This window comes from Cyprinodon variegatus, unplaced genomic scaffold (genome assembly GCF_000732505.1).
Source record: "Cyprinodon variegatus isolate N-32 unplaced genomic scaffold, C_variegatus-1.0 Scaffold96, whole genome shotgun sequence".
NCBI classification, from domain to species: Eukaryota; Metazoa; Chordata; class Actinopteri; order Cyprinodontiformes; family Cyprinodontidae; genus Cyprinodon; species Cyprinodon variegatus.
Genome location: NW_015150549.1, coordinates 241,594 through 253,048, shown reverse-complemented (window position 1 = coordinate 253,048; position 11,455 = coordinate 241,594). Strand labels below are relative to the sequence as shown.

The following is an 11,455-nucleotide window of genomic DNA, read 5'->3' as shown; positions in this document are numbered from 1 at the left end:
TAGTAGAATATATATATATATATATATATATATATTCTACTAACTACATTATAACTGTTCTATTATTTATCTCTTAATTTAGAACAATTTTTTAGGTCTGATTATCTGATCTGATCTATAGAAACTTATCTGCTTTTTACCATCTAAATATCTGTTCAATTAAGAATTTAAAAACATGGATAATATCGAATCTTGCTTGGGGATGGATAGTGTGATTTAAATCCTGAAATACTAATAACTCCAACTATGTTCCAACAGACTCTATCTGGAGACGAACCCACACCGTAAAAAAAAAAGAAAAACTTTTTATGTGTTTAAAGCATAACATTCTACACATGTAAAATTGGGCTTCAAAGAACCAATGATGAATGGACACCTTAAAACAATAAAATTGTTTTCTAATGAAGCTCTCCATCAAAATGTGCCTCAGATTAACAATCATCAGACCTGTGCAGTATTTCCTGAGGCTGTGCATGAAGTACATTCAATGACACAGGGAGGCACTCATCCCTTAACTTTGTTTTTAGCACCTGCGCATCCAATAGGCAATGAAAGCCCCATTGTCTAAATGTAAAAGAATATAAATATAATCATTTACTTCAAGGAAACTAATTTACAACATTAAAAGGCTTACCGTATTTGTCTTCACATTTTGAACATTTCTACTTAAATCTCACTGGCTAAATGTCTGAAATAATTTATGAGAGAAATATTTAAAAGATCTGGATCTTTTAAATATGGAAACAAGACAACCTGCAGAACAAATCATTTTTATAAATTCGGAGAGGCAAATATTGATGCATGTGTTCTCATTGTGCCAGGTTTTATGGCATACTAAAAAAGCACCACGACACCAGAACATTACTTCCTGTGTCTATATGCCTGTGTCTATAGTCTATATGCTTGTGTGTTAATTACAATTTCTTGCTCCATTCAATGTCAGGGACAAACTCCAATCACAGTGAAGGTCAATCCTGCACACGATCAGAAAGAACAGAGAGATTTTTTTCCTCTTCCAGGGCTTTAAGAGCAAAAAGCATCATCCTGTTGTTGTCAGTCTGGTTTGGAAATTCTTGTAACCAATTTTTGAAACATCATCAAAATGATTTACTTGTGTGGTGCCTTACATCTGTTAAATAAGAATGCAGCGGTCTGAGCTTTCTGTTGTGTTTTTTTCCCCATTGTATTAAAATAAATCATTTGATAATTAATTACGGTAATTTTTTTCAATCATTTAAACATGCTTGATCATCTATGGGGTGGCTACAACACCATGTTCACTCTGCTTGTTCACTTTTGAAGGGGTGTTAAGTATGATGAGGTTCATACTGTTCTGTAATCTGCGTCTCTGCTTCCTGTTCCGTAACTAGCTTCCGTTTCAGTATTGTTAACAAAGGCACTACACGGTGGCTGCTTCCTCTTAGCCGATACAACCTGCCTGCAAAGCTTCCTGTGTCTTTTTGCTCACTTGAGGCCTGGTTCAAATAGTTAAAGGGTTTTACGAAACAGTAACAGCTAAGGGCAAAGATAAAGCAAGGATTCTTTTTTTGTGTGTGTATCAAAAAGAGGAAGTTCCTGCCTCTAAATACGTTCCTCTATCGCTCATGATTAGGCCTTTTCTTTAAAGCCTCCATCCTCAGACAAAACAAGAAATGAAAGATGCTTCATCATTTGTTTTCACATTTTTAGCAAACAAAATACAAAAAAAGTCATTTTCATAATGTTTTTTTTTGTTGTTGTTTTTTATGCAACTGCATATTGATAGATGAGGCCAGTTTTGAATCTAAACATGAAAACTGTCGGCTCTATAAGTCATTGATGATTTTTTTTTGGACCATCACAACTCATCCTAAAAATCATGGATTTTTCCCAAGGATAAACTCTTCTCAGTTTGAGCCAAGTTGGACAAATCAAACCTCAGCAGATTAAAGATGTTGCACGACGAGATAAACAGATGTTCTTTTTGAACGCTTTTGACATGCGGAGGTATAGCTAAAAGTCTCTGTGAACATCAACAGTACTGTGTGTGTGTGTGTGTGTGTGTGTGTGTGTGTGTGTGTGTGTGGGTGGGTGCAAACACTGTCAAAATGTTGCACGCTAAAAGAGCATGTCATTAAGTCAAAATATTGAGTGATATTTAAAAAGGAGCAGGGATTTCAAAACAAACAGCCAGAGGAAGAGTTTTTGACAGATTCATTTTCTTGACTGAAGCTCAAGGTTTTACAGCTTTTCTTACTTGTAGTATTTCATAAACTGGAATAAACGGTTGGAATCCCCTTCTGTAGCTTTTTCGTTGAAAATATTTGTCTTGCCTTTGGTTTTAACAACTCTTTACCCGTGTATATGTCTAAAGTATTTATTTCATTAACTGAAGGATAGTCTTATACTAAACTTGTTTGAATAATCAATCCATTTTTTTGTGAAGAAAAGTTTTACACTCATGCCAACTAACACCACCTAAGAAGTAAATCAAACAAATGCTTTTCAGTGTATTTTTTATTTTTAAGTGACTTTAACTGCAAAGTGGCTTTCAAATTTTAGAGTGCATCTGGGAAGTATCTATAGCCCTGTGCTTTGTCCACATTTAGTAATGTCACAGCCTTATTCCAAATGGTTTCAATCTCTTTCCTCAAAGTTCAAGGCATAATAGCCCGTTATAATCATGTGGAGATGGCTCATTTTTTAGATTGTTGCAGATTTATTATAAATAGAAAACCAAGAAATCTCATTTTCTTATTGGCAGCTGTTGTTAAAGCTTTGGTTGTTGTCCTGTAAAAAAATTAACCTTTGTTTTTATGTCTCTGTACATTAAAACATTCATCTTCCTCCTTGTCCTGTCTTCTCTAAACTAGTAACAGTTTTTCATGAAATAAGATGCATTTCTAATCATTGCATAAATGATTTAGTTAATTCTATTGATACATATTGGTGGTGAGTGTGAATAAATCTTGAGGATCCTGCAAAGAAACCTGCCGTTCGCATCATTTTTAAGCATGGGCAGTTCTAGACAGGGGCCAACCGGGGCCAGTGCCCCTGTAAATCATGTCCTGATATTGCCCCTGTACTGAAGAAATAATACTTAAAAGAAATTCTAATAATGATATGAGCTGGAACAGACATGGTTACTGATAGGTCCTTTGGATCTATTTATTTTATTTTATCTTTTTTATTAAATTATGTTTTACTAATTATCTAAAAATAATAGGATGATAGTTTCAGTGGTATTGAGATAGGATTCCAGTCTTCATCTTGTAAATGCTTTTTTCTTTTCAAAACATTTTTTTTACTCTAATTTTTAAAGCTGAATTAATCAGGTTTTTTTTAGTTATCATTCAGATTTTATAGAAAATTGTCATTTTAACGTAAATTAAGTGAAAAATATGTAAAATTCCTAAATTATGAATGTATATTGACCTCATAAGAAATATAATTTTTATTAAACCTAATTGAATAAAAATTTCACTTCATCCAGCTCTCTTAATACATTTTAATGTCTTGCCCTGTTTTTTATTTTATGCTTTTCTGTGCCCCCATGAACCCACTCTGGCCCCCTCCTGGCCCCCTGGTAGATTTTGGTCTAGAACCGCCACTGTTTTTAAGCATTTCCTGATGGTTGAGTATAGATACATTATTATAATGTCTTATTGGTTTCAGTCCCTGTTTCATCTCAGAAGAAAAGCGCAGAAGATAAATACTTAAGGTGAAATAGATATACTAACTCACAACAAATTTGTTTAGTGTTTGATCATTTAAGACTTTACTTTACTTTAAGAGGACTTTGCTTCCGGACATCTCGTGTTTTTGACTGAAGGGCCATGCATGGTTGAGTGGAGTAATAAATCAGAGAAGTGACAGAGACACTTACATCCGCCTTGGTCCTTGTGATCCAAGTGTCCAACAGAAGCGCAAGACGCGTCTGGTGGAACTTCCACGTGGTTTTCACAGCTATATAAATATCATCCAGTCTGAGTTTTGGCTGAGAGTCATGGGTACCTTCAGTCACCGACTTGTCTCCGTTATATTTATCCAGTTTGGATCTTCTTCCGCTGCTGCTGTAGTTGTACATTAAACTCCGCGCGCCTTTGGCCGCGATGGAAACCTGCTGGATGAATCCATGGAGCGCACTGGGCGACGGGAGGTGATTGAATCTGGGAAAGCGGGTTGTGCGTAATTGAAAATCCACAAACACAATGAGGAAGAAAGTGAAAATCAGAACAGGCAGACTCCGACGTATCCATCTTTTACGCATGGTGCACAAAGACGCTTAAACTAGAAAGGTCCTCAAAGGAATTGAAGTTTAACTCTCTGTTGTTTGTTTGTTTTCTAATTATCATCCGTTTAAACCAGTTTAGACCAAGTTTGTAGCGGTTCCTCCATCAGAGTTTCTTCTTCCTCCTTCACCGTTATAGTTCCTTTTAAGCGCTCAACTCTTCTGGTAGTCTCATGACTATAAAAGTATTTCATATCCGGATCGTTTGTTTGTTTGATTTTTGTTATTCCAACCTGCTTTAAAAAGGAAAGTTTCATAATAATCCATTTTAAGACTGAACGGCCCCTACCATGAATTTATCTGACTTGTCAGAGCTCTTCTGTCATTTTAGCGTCATGTTAGATGGAAGCACCTGAAGTGGGATTTCCTTTCTGCACTTTCAAAATAAACTCTTTGAAAAAAAACATCCGGTTTCAGAAAGATTAAAGGTGAACACCGTTTTTTGTTTTTTTTATTACATTGGCCCCTTCATTTTACGTAATTACATCATGTTCTACTCACCCATAAGAGTTTTGTGTCATTTGAATCTGTTCTGAAGATATGTCGTTAGGTTATATCCAAGTAACGTCTTCCTATGGGCAATGACTTGAAGGCACAAACTAAACTGTTCATAATTTATTCTTTATGGTACGCCAGCATTCATAGGCGAATCACTGTCCCCCAGACATCCGGGGTTATATTTTTTATATTTATATTTTTTAAAACAAAGCAGAGTTTGTATGACGTCCCGGGGACCCTGGGGCACCCTGACCCCTGGCGGGGGCCACCACTGGGGCCCCGCAAACCAGCTCCCAGGAATAAGCCAACACCCACCATCTTTCTTAAGAAAGATGTTAATTGCTTTGGGTAGGATGGGTCTCCTAGTTGTCATTATAGTGAAAGAAGCAACTGAGTGAAAGGATTAGAGGGTCATGAAAAGGATGTACAGGGTTGCCTTTAATATCGTTCAATCTGATTAATATTTTTGTGTACAACAATCTAGAATTATCCCCTTCTTCATCAGTTTATAAGTATATCTATTTTGGTGGAGTGGAAAGAAGAAATCCCCCTATGAGAAAAAGCCGTAAGAAGCCCTATTTGCCCTGTTTTCATAACACCAGGTTGTCATGATTTTATCTAGTGCTTTGACCCACGTGCAGAAGGCCAAACAGAGAGACCAGGGAAAAGTTTAACAGGTTTATTTATAATGATGAGATTAGTCCAGTGCTGCTCTGAACAGTGTCGAACCGGAAGTCTCCAGAAGAAGGTATCTCTTATTGAATCCAATCGGTGTCGGTTGTTCCAGTGAATGTCTTGTTTGATGGAGGGCGGACAAGGTTGCGGTTGTTCCTTGGTGAACAGAGAAGCTGACTGCCACTTAGATTTTCTGCAGTACTTGAACGGTTTCTTGTGGAGATGAACCCCTGCTCAGAGAGAAGCCCCAAACGATCCTTGGGGGAAAAGGTTAATCCAAACCACAAACTTGAATCCTCAGCTAAGTTTGGTTCTCAGGTCTGAAAAATCCAGTTTGCAGGATGACTTCCTGCCGAGAGGCAAAGACAAAAAACAGCAAGATTAAAACTCAGGTAGGCAAAAACTCAGTTTGACTCAGCAAAGCTCAGCTTGGCTAGAGTACCCAAAAACTGGCAAACACTCTGGAGTCGAGGTAGTGGCAGTCAGCAGCTTAAGAGTAATCCGTCAATGAGGTAACCATCCGCAGGTGTGTGAGGAGGCCAACCAGAGCCAGGCGCCGCCTGGTGGAGGAAGGAAGACAAACACAAAACACACAGACTGGATTCCTAACACAGGTAACCCAGTCAGACACAAGTTTTAAATTATTTAAGCCCTTCTCTATATACCACAGTTATTAATTATCAGTCTATTGCATGAATTACAAATAAATACATATTAGTTTGAAGCTATAGAAAGACAACAAGGAAAACCTTTCAAAAGGACACAGAGTTTTGAAACTATACCAGTATAATAATTGTTAGAGTTCTGGTTCTGTTATATTTTTTCTTTTGGAAATTCAGTTTTGCTTTGCTCCTTGTTTACTAGTTTTTTATGGTTTAATTCTTATTTTATTGTGTTCTTTGGTTTTTTTCTCAGTTTCTGTCTTAGTCTTGGTTCTGTTCTGTTTTCTTTTGAGTGTTCAGTTTTGTTTTACTCCATGTTTTATAGTCTTAGTGGTTTAATTCTTATTATGTTGTGTTTTCTGGTTATTTTCAGTTCTCAGGTTTTTATTTGTTGCCCTCTGCTGCCCTCTTGAGTTCTCCTTTTTCCCCTTGCCCCTTTCTTGTTTCTGCTCTACTCACACCTGCTCCTAATCTGCTCGTTAGCCCTCTCTTTGTTTCAGTCTCCCATAAATACTCTCTCTGCAGTTCTTCAGTGCTGGTTCCTCGTCAAACTTCCACCAACTCCGTCTCTCTGAGCCTTCCACCTTGTGATAGTTATCACCCTGATGACTCCATGGTTTCTGTAAACCTTCATTAAATCACCAAGAAATTCACCTTTGCCTTCATGCCTCTGCTTTTGGGTCAACAATCCATAACCAAATCCTGGCAATAATAATAATTAAAAAAAATAGCTTTGAGTAAAAAATGGATCGAGGAAAAATAAAAATGTAAAAAATGATCTAGAATTGGGGAATTTATTCCCACACAATCTACCCAATTGTTTCAATACCCACATTAGGTTATAATACTGTCTGTATTATAACCTAATGTGGGTATTGAAACAATGAAAAATGTCAGCATATTAGATGTGGAGAAGTCTATAAAATAAAAAATTATCCTTTATTCATAACTGCCTTCACAGAATGTTGTCTCAAAGCAGCTTTTATTTGTTAAGGAATGAAACAGTTCAATGTTACTCTAAGCTGATGGAAGTCAAGCTCCTTTAGCGGTATACTGTTCCCAGTGCTGTTGTCTCCAGAGACTGCCACTAACAAGTGAAAGAGCTTGATACAATTAATTCACCTCAGACCCTCATCGCCACCTTTGTTTATTTGTCCTTTCTCAGCGTTCTCACCTTACATCAATCCCTCCATCCCCGCCTCTTTCCTTGATCTCCTCCCCCCTCCACTGACCAGCTGCCTTTTCTCCATTCCAGCACTCCCCAAATAAGCAAGGACAACCCTCCCCTCCCTCCCCACCTCTTCACTCCCGCAGGTATACCAGAGACATCCAGGGAACACCCTGGGCCAAGAAAGACCCAGCATCACCTTACTGCCCAGCTGAAAAGTCCTCTTTCTAAAGCAGTGAGCAAAACACGGCTTCGCTTTGAACAAAAGGCCACTGGAGTCGAGGGAGCAGACCTTCTTTCAAGGCTTTGTCTTTATGCCTGATTTAAGCTCCAGTTCAGAGAGTGACTGGAGCTGTGAGCAAGATATGAGATTGGAGATAAGCACAGTACAGTCCTAAGATCAAACACAGAAACTTTGAGAAATAGTTCAACAAAAAATAAATAAATAAAAAATTATCAAAGAACAATTTCATTCATCTAATTAAATTCTCACATTGCTTTGGGTTCCAATTGGTGATGCACTTTTTAGCTGCCTAGATCAAACAGAACTGACAATGGCATACTTTGTTTTTTAGTTCTGATATTTTAAAGTATCCCATTGTGACTTTACACCCCCAAAACCAAACATCTAAACAAAATAACATAGAACCAAAAAGCAGAGATAAAATCTCGGTTAAGCATTTGAGTTCATAAAAATGTTTAATGCCTGAGAAAATAAAGAGATTAAATCACCAAAACGTAATCAATCTCAGCTGTTTGCAGCAGCTCTTGTTTGTGTCATGAAATTGATGACAGTTTTTGTTCTAAGTGTATTTACTACTAGACTAGAATAATTGTTTTGTTTCTCATTTTATTTTAACTGAAAATACAAAATATGTTTCTGAGACTAAATCAGTATTTTTTTAATAAAACAACAAGCCAGTTACAGTTTTGGAAATTACAGAATCAATAAATCAATGTTGATCCACACATTTACAAATGTTTAAATGTTTAAATAAGTTACATTAGTCAATTTTCTAAAGATTAATAATTAAGGATTAGATTTGAGCATGCTTCATTAAATATTATTTGTGTTTAGTCAGACATGTTTCATTCAAACAAATGTTTTATTGTAAATGTAAGTGTTGTGTCCACTGCAAAGGCTGCCTGTCATTGTTGCCTACATTTATGACATTTTTTAATTTCCTTTATACACCATAAAAAAAAATTTTAGAAGAAAAGCAGGTGTATCTAGTTTTAGTTTGCTGTGAATTTACTAATTCTTGTTTAAATCTCACATACATGCGTCCCCAGAATTGGGAAAACAGCTTCTGACATAATTCAGGAAGGATACTCGAACAATTTCTATCAGGTGGAGTTTGTTTAATTTGAGTGGTTTTCTTCAATGGACCTGATTTTACATATATTTTATTTATTCTTAAAAGGTTTGAAGTTAGGGCCATCCATGAAAGTTATTTATTTTGTTTTTTATATAACAGATTCAGTGTGGATGTGTGTTTGAAATCCTTTTCCTGTCAGACCAAATATTGGCCAAGTTTCCACTTCCTATATGTTAATCTGACTAGAATATGGTGGTAGATCTCCTTTGTTTTTATTCCATCCACTTTGGGCTTTTTACCAGTAAAATAGAATAAACCCTCAGCATAAAACTATCACTGCCATGCTTTCAAGCACCTCCTCTTGATATTTTTAGAAAACTTCATAGAAGGATGGTTTTTTGGTGCAGATGGATGAAATGTAGACACTGTTCCAACAATACACAAAACAAAACATACAGAAATGTTTTTGGAAAAGATAAAAGAAAAGTATGAATCTGGAATGACCCAGACATAAAGCACTTTGAAAGTATAAATATCTAATATATATCTAATATCTTCTGATACAGGAAGCCATCTTATTAGATGATTCTCATTTGATGGGTCATATCGTTTAGAGAAAAGCTTGTTGATAGCTACAAAATTGGTTTTCTTTGACCTTTAACATTTCACAAAATACTGATAAAGAAGTTAGCACATATTTGTAACTGTATGCAAAGTTTAAACCTTTCTGATTTAGAAATATTCCACGGTAAATTCAGTGATGAGCAAAAATGATCATTTCCAGAGCAAAGTTATCAAAGTTATTTGTAAGTTATTAGTATCAAACTGTATTAAAGATTGAGTTACAGCATTGATGACGAGCTGTAACCAAGACAGATTACAAATGATTTTCAGCTGAAAATATGTAGCTAAATACATTAAGAACAGCTAGTTATCAGCAAACGTGTGGTGCTTGTGGTAAGTTAACACATAAAATTATTTATTCATAGTTTAAACAATATTTCAGATGTTAAAATTATGGAATTATTCATAATAATACAAAGTTGTTTTATTTTTAAGTCAAGCACTTGGGTTTAAAAAAGAAATCACGACCTCCCTTTAATACCTGCCTCCACCTCTAAGAATCCTTGTCTAACTTGTGTCTCCTGTCTAGTTACGGATGACCAGTAGATGGCAGCATTACTTTATTAAGATTTACTTCTCAATTTAAGATTTACTTCTCAATCTATTAGCCTACATTAAGTAATTTTAAAAGAGTACGTCTGTAAACAGAAAAAAGGAACATATCTGTTTTAAAGAAATAACATAAACAACTTAAAGATACATGTGGGTATTAAAACAATGAAAAATCTCAGCACAATACATGTGTAGAAGTCTATGAAACTAAAAGTTATCCTTTATTCATCTGCCTTCACAAAATGTTGTCTATGAGCAGCTTTTAGTTGTTAAGGAATGAAACAGTTCAATGTTACTCTAAGCTAATGGATATATATATATATATATATATATATATATATATATATATATATACACACGTATATTGTATATATATAAATTCAACTTCTGGGATATCAATTTGGTCAGCTAAGTAGCAGAGGGGGTTGTTAATCAGTTTCAGCTGCTTTGGTGTTAATGAAATTAACAACAGGTGCACTAGAAGGGAAAGAACGAGACGACCATCTATATATATATATATATGTGTGTGTGTGTGTGTGTGTGTGTGTGTGTGTGTGTGTGTGTGTGTGTGTGTGTGTGTGTGTGTGTGTGTGTGTGTGCGTGCGTGCGTGTGCGTGCGTGTGCGTGTGTGTGTGTGCGTGTGTAAAACCAGCAGTTCATCTTATAACTATGTATTAACTGTTACAATTGTGATAATATCAGGTTTATTACTTTTGTCGTTCTTCAGTTTTCTCTGAGCAAACAATAAAACTCATATCTTTTGTCAAAAGAAAAATGAGCCAAATTGACACGTTTAGTGCAGCGCTCCTTTTACAGCCTTTCAGTCCGTGCCGAGGGAAGCAGTAACATCTGCGTAGTGAACATTGCGGAAGGGCAGCGCCCCGATCTGTTCATAACAACACTTTGGATGTCAGGGACATTTCCTTATAAGAAGGACAGGATTGTTTGACAGCTCAGAAGCAACCTGTCAGGGAAGGAACCTCTGAGCCGAGATGGCCCAGGCTAACATCTCAGTGACAGAGAGCCAGTTCAGGTGTCCCATCTGCCTGGACATCCTCAGGGACCCCGTGTCCATCCCTTGCGGACACACCTACTGCATGCTGTGCATCAGCGACTACTGGGATAAGTCAGAGTTTGGACACTCCAGCTGCCCACAGTGCAGGGACACCTTCAGCCCCAGACCGGTGCTTCGGAGAAACACGATGCTCGCTGAGGTGGTCGATAAACTCAAACTGAGTGAGATGGTCAGGGAGCCGGTGTTCTACCTGGGAGAAGCCGGCGAGGTGGCGTGTGATTTCTGTCCGGCAGAGAGCAAGCTGAGGGCGGGGAAATCCTGTCTAGTCTGTCTGGCGTCCTTCTGCGACCTCCACGTCCTGCCGCACCGCGAGGTCGGTCCTCTGCGAAGGCACAAGCTGGTGGAGGCGGTGGAGCGGCTGGCGGAGAAGCTGTGCGCACAACACCGCCTCGGTCTGGAGCCCGAAGGCAGCGGCGGCGAAGCGGAATGGAGCGGAGACTGCCTGCTGTGTGAGGCTGACCAGGAGGAAGAGCGCAGGGTGGACACGCACAGAGCCAGGAGACAGGTAGATCTACTGAGGAACAGCTCTGAGAATAAGATACAACTTTAAAACTCTACTGGTATAATAGTCTGTCATATTCAAAATCAGCTGATTAAAAAAAAAACTAATTT

The 11,455-nt window shown here is 37.3% G+C and overlaps 2 protein-coding genes across 2 annotated transcripts in view; one reads left to right on the top strand and one right to left on the bottom strand.

Moving 5' to 3' along the window:
* Positions 1 to 4,597, bottom strand: part of LOC107084259 (beta-1,3-N-acetylglucosaminyltransferase manic fringe-like) — a 25,049-nt gene extending 20,452 nt beyond the window's left edge. The window contains exon 1 of the mRNA XM_015374013.1: positions 3,866 to 4,597. Coding sequence (XP_015229499.1) covers positions 3,866 to 4,249 — 384 coding nt within the window. The 5' untranslated portion in view covers positions 4,250 to 4,597. The remainder of the gene's footprint in view (positions 1 to 3,865) is intronic.
* Positions 4,598 to 10,627: 6,030 nt separating this feature from the next.
* LOC107084252 (E3 ubiquitin/ISG15 ligase TRIM25-like) overlaps positions 10,628 to 11,455 on the top strand; it is a 10,653-nt gene continuing 9,825 nt past the window's right edge. Inside the window, exon 1 of the mRNA XM_015374005.1 lies at positions 10,628 to 11,348. Within this exon, the coding sequence (XP_015229491.1) occupies positions 10,761 to 11,348 (588 nt within the window). The 5' untranslated portion in view covers positions 10,628 to 10,760. The remainder of the gene's footprint in view (positions 11,349 to 11,455) is intronic.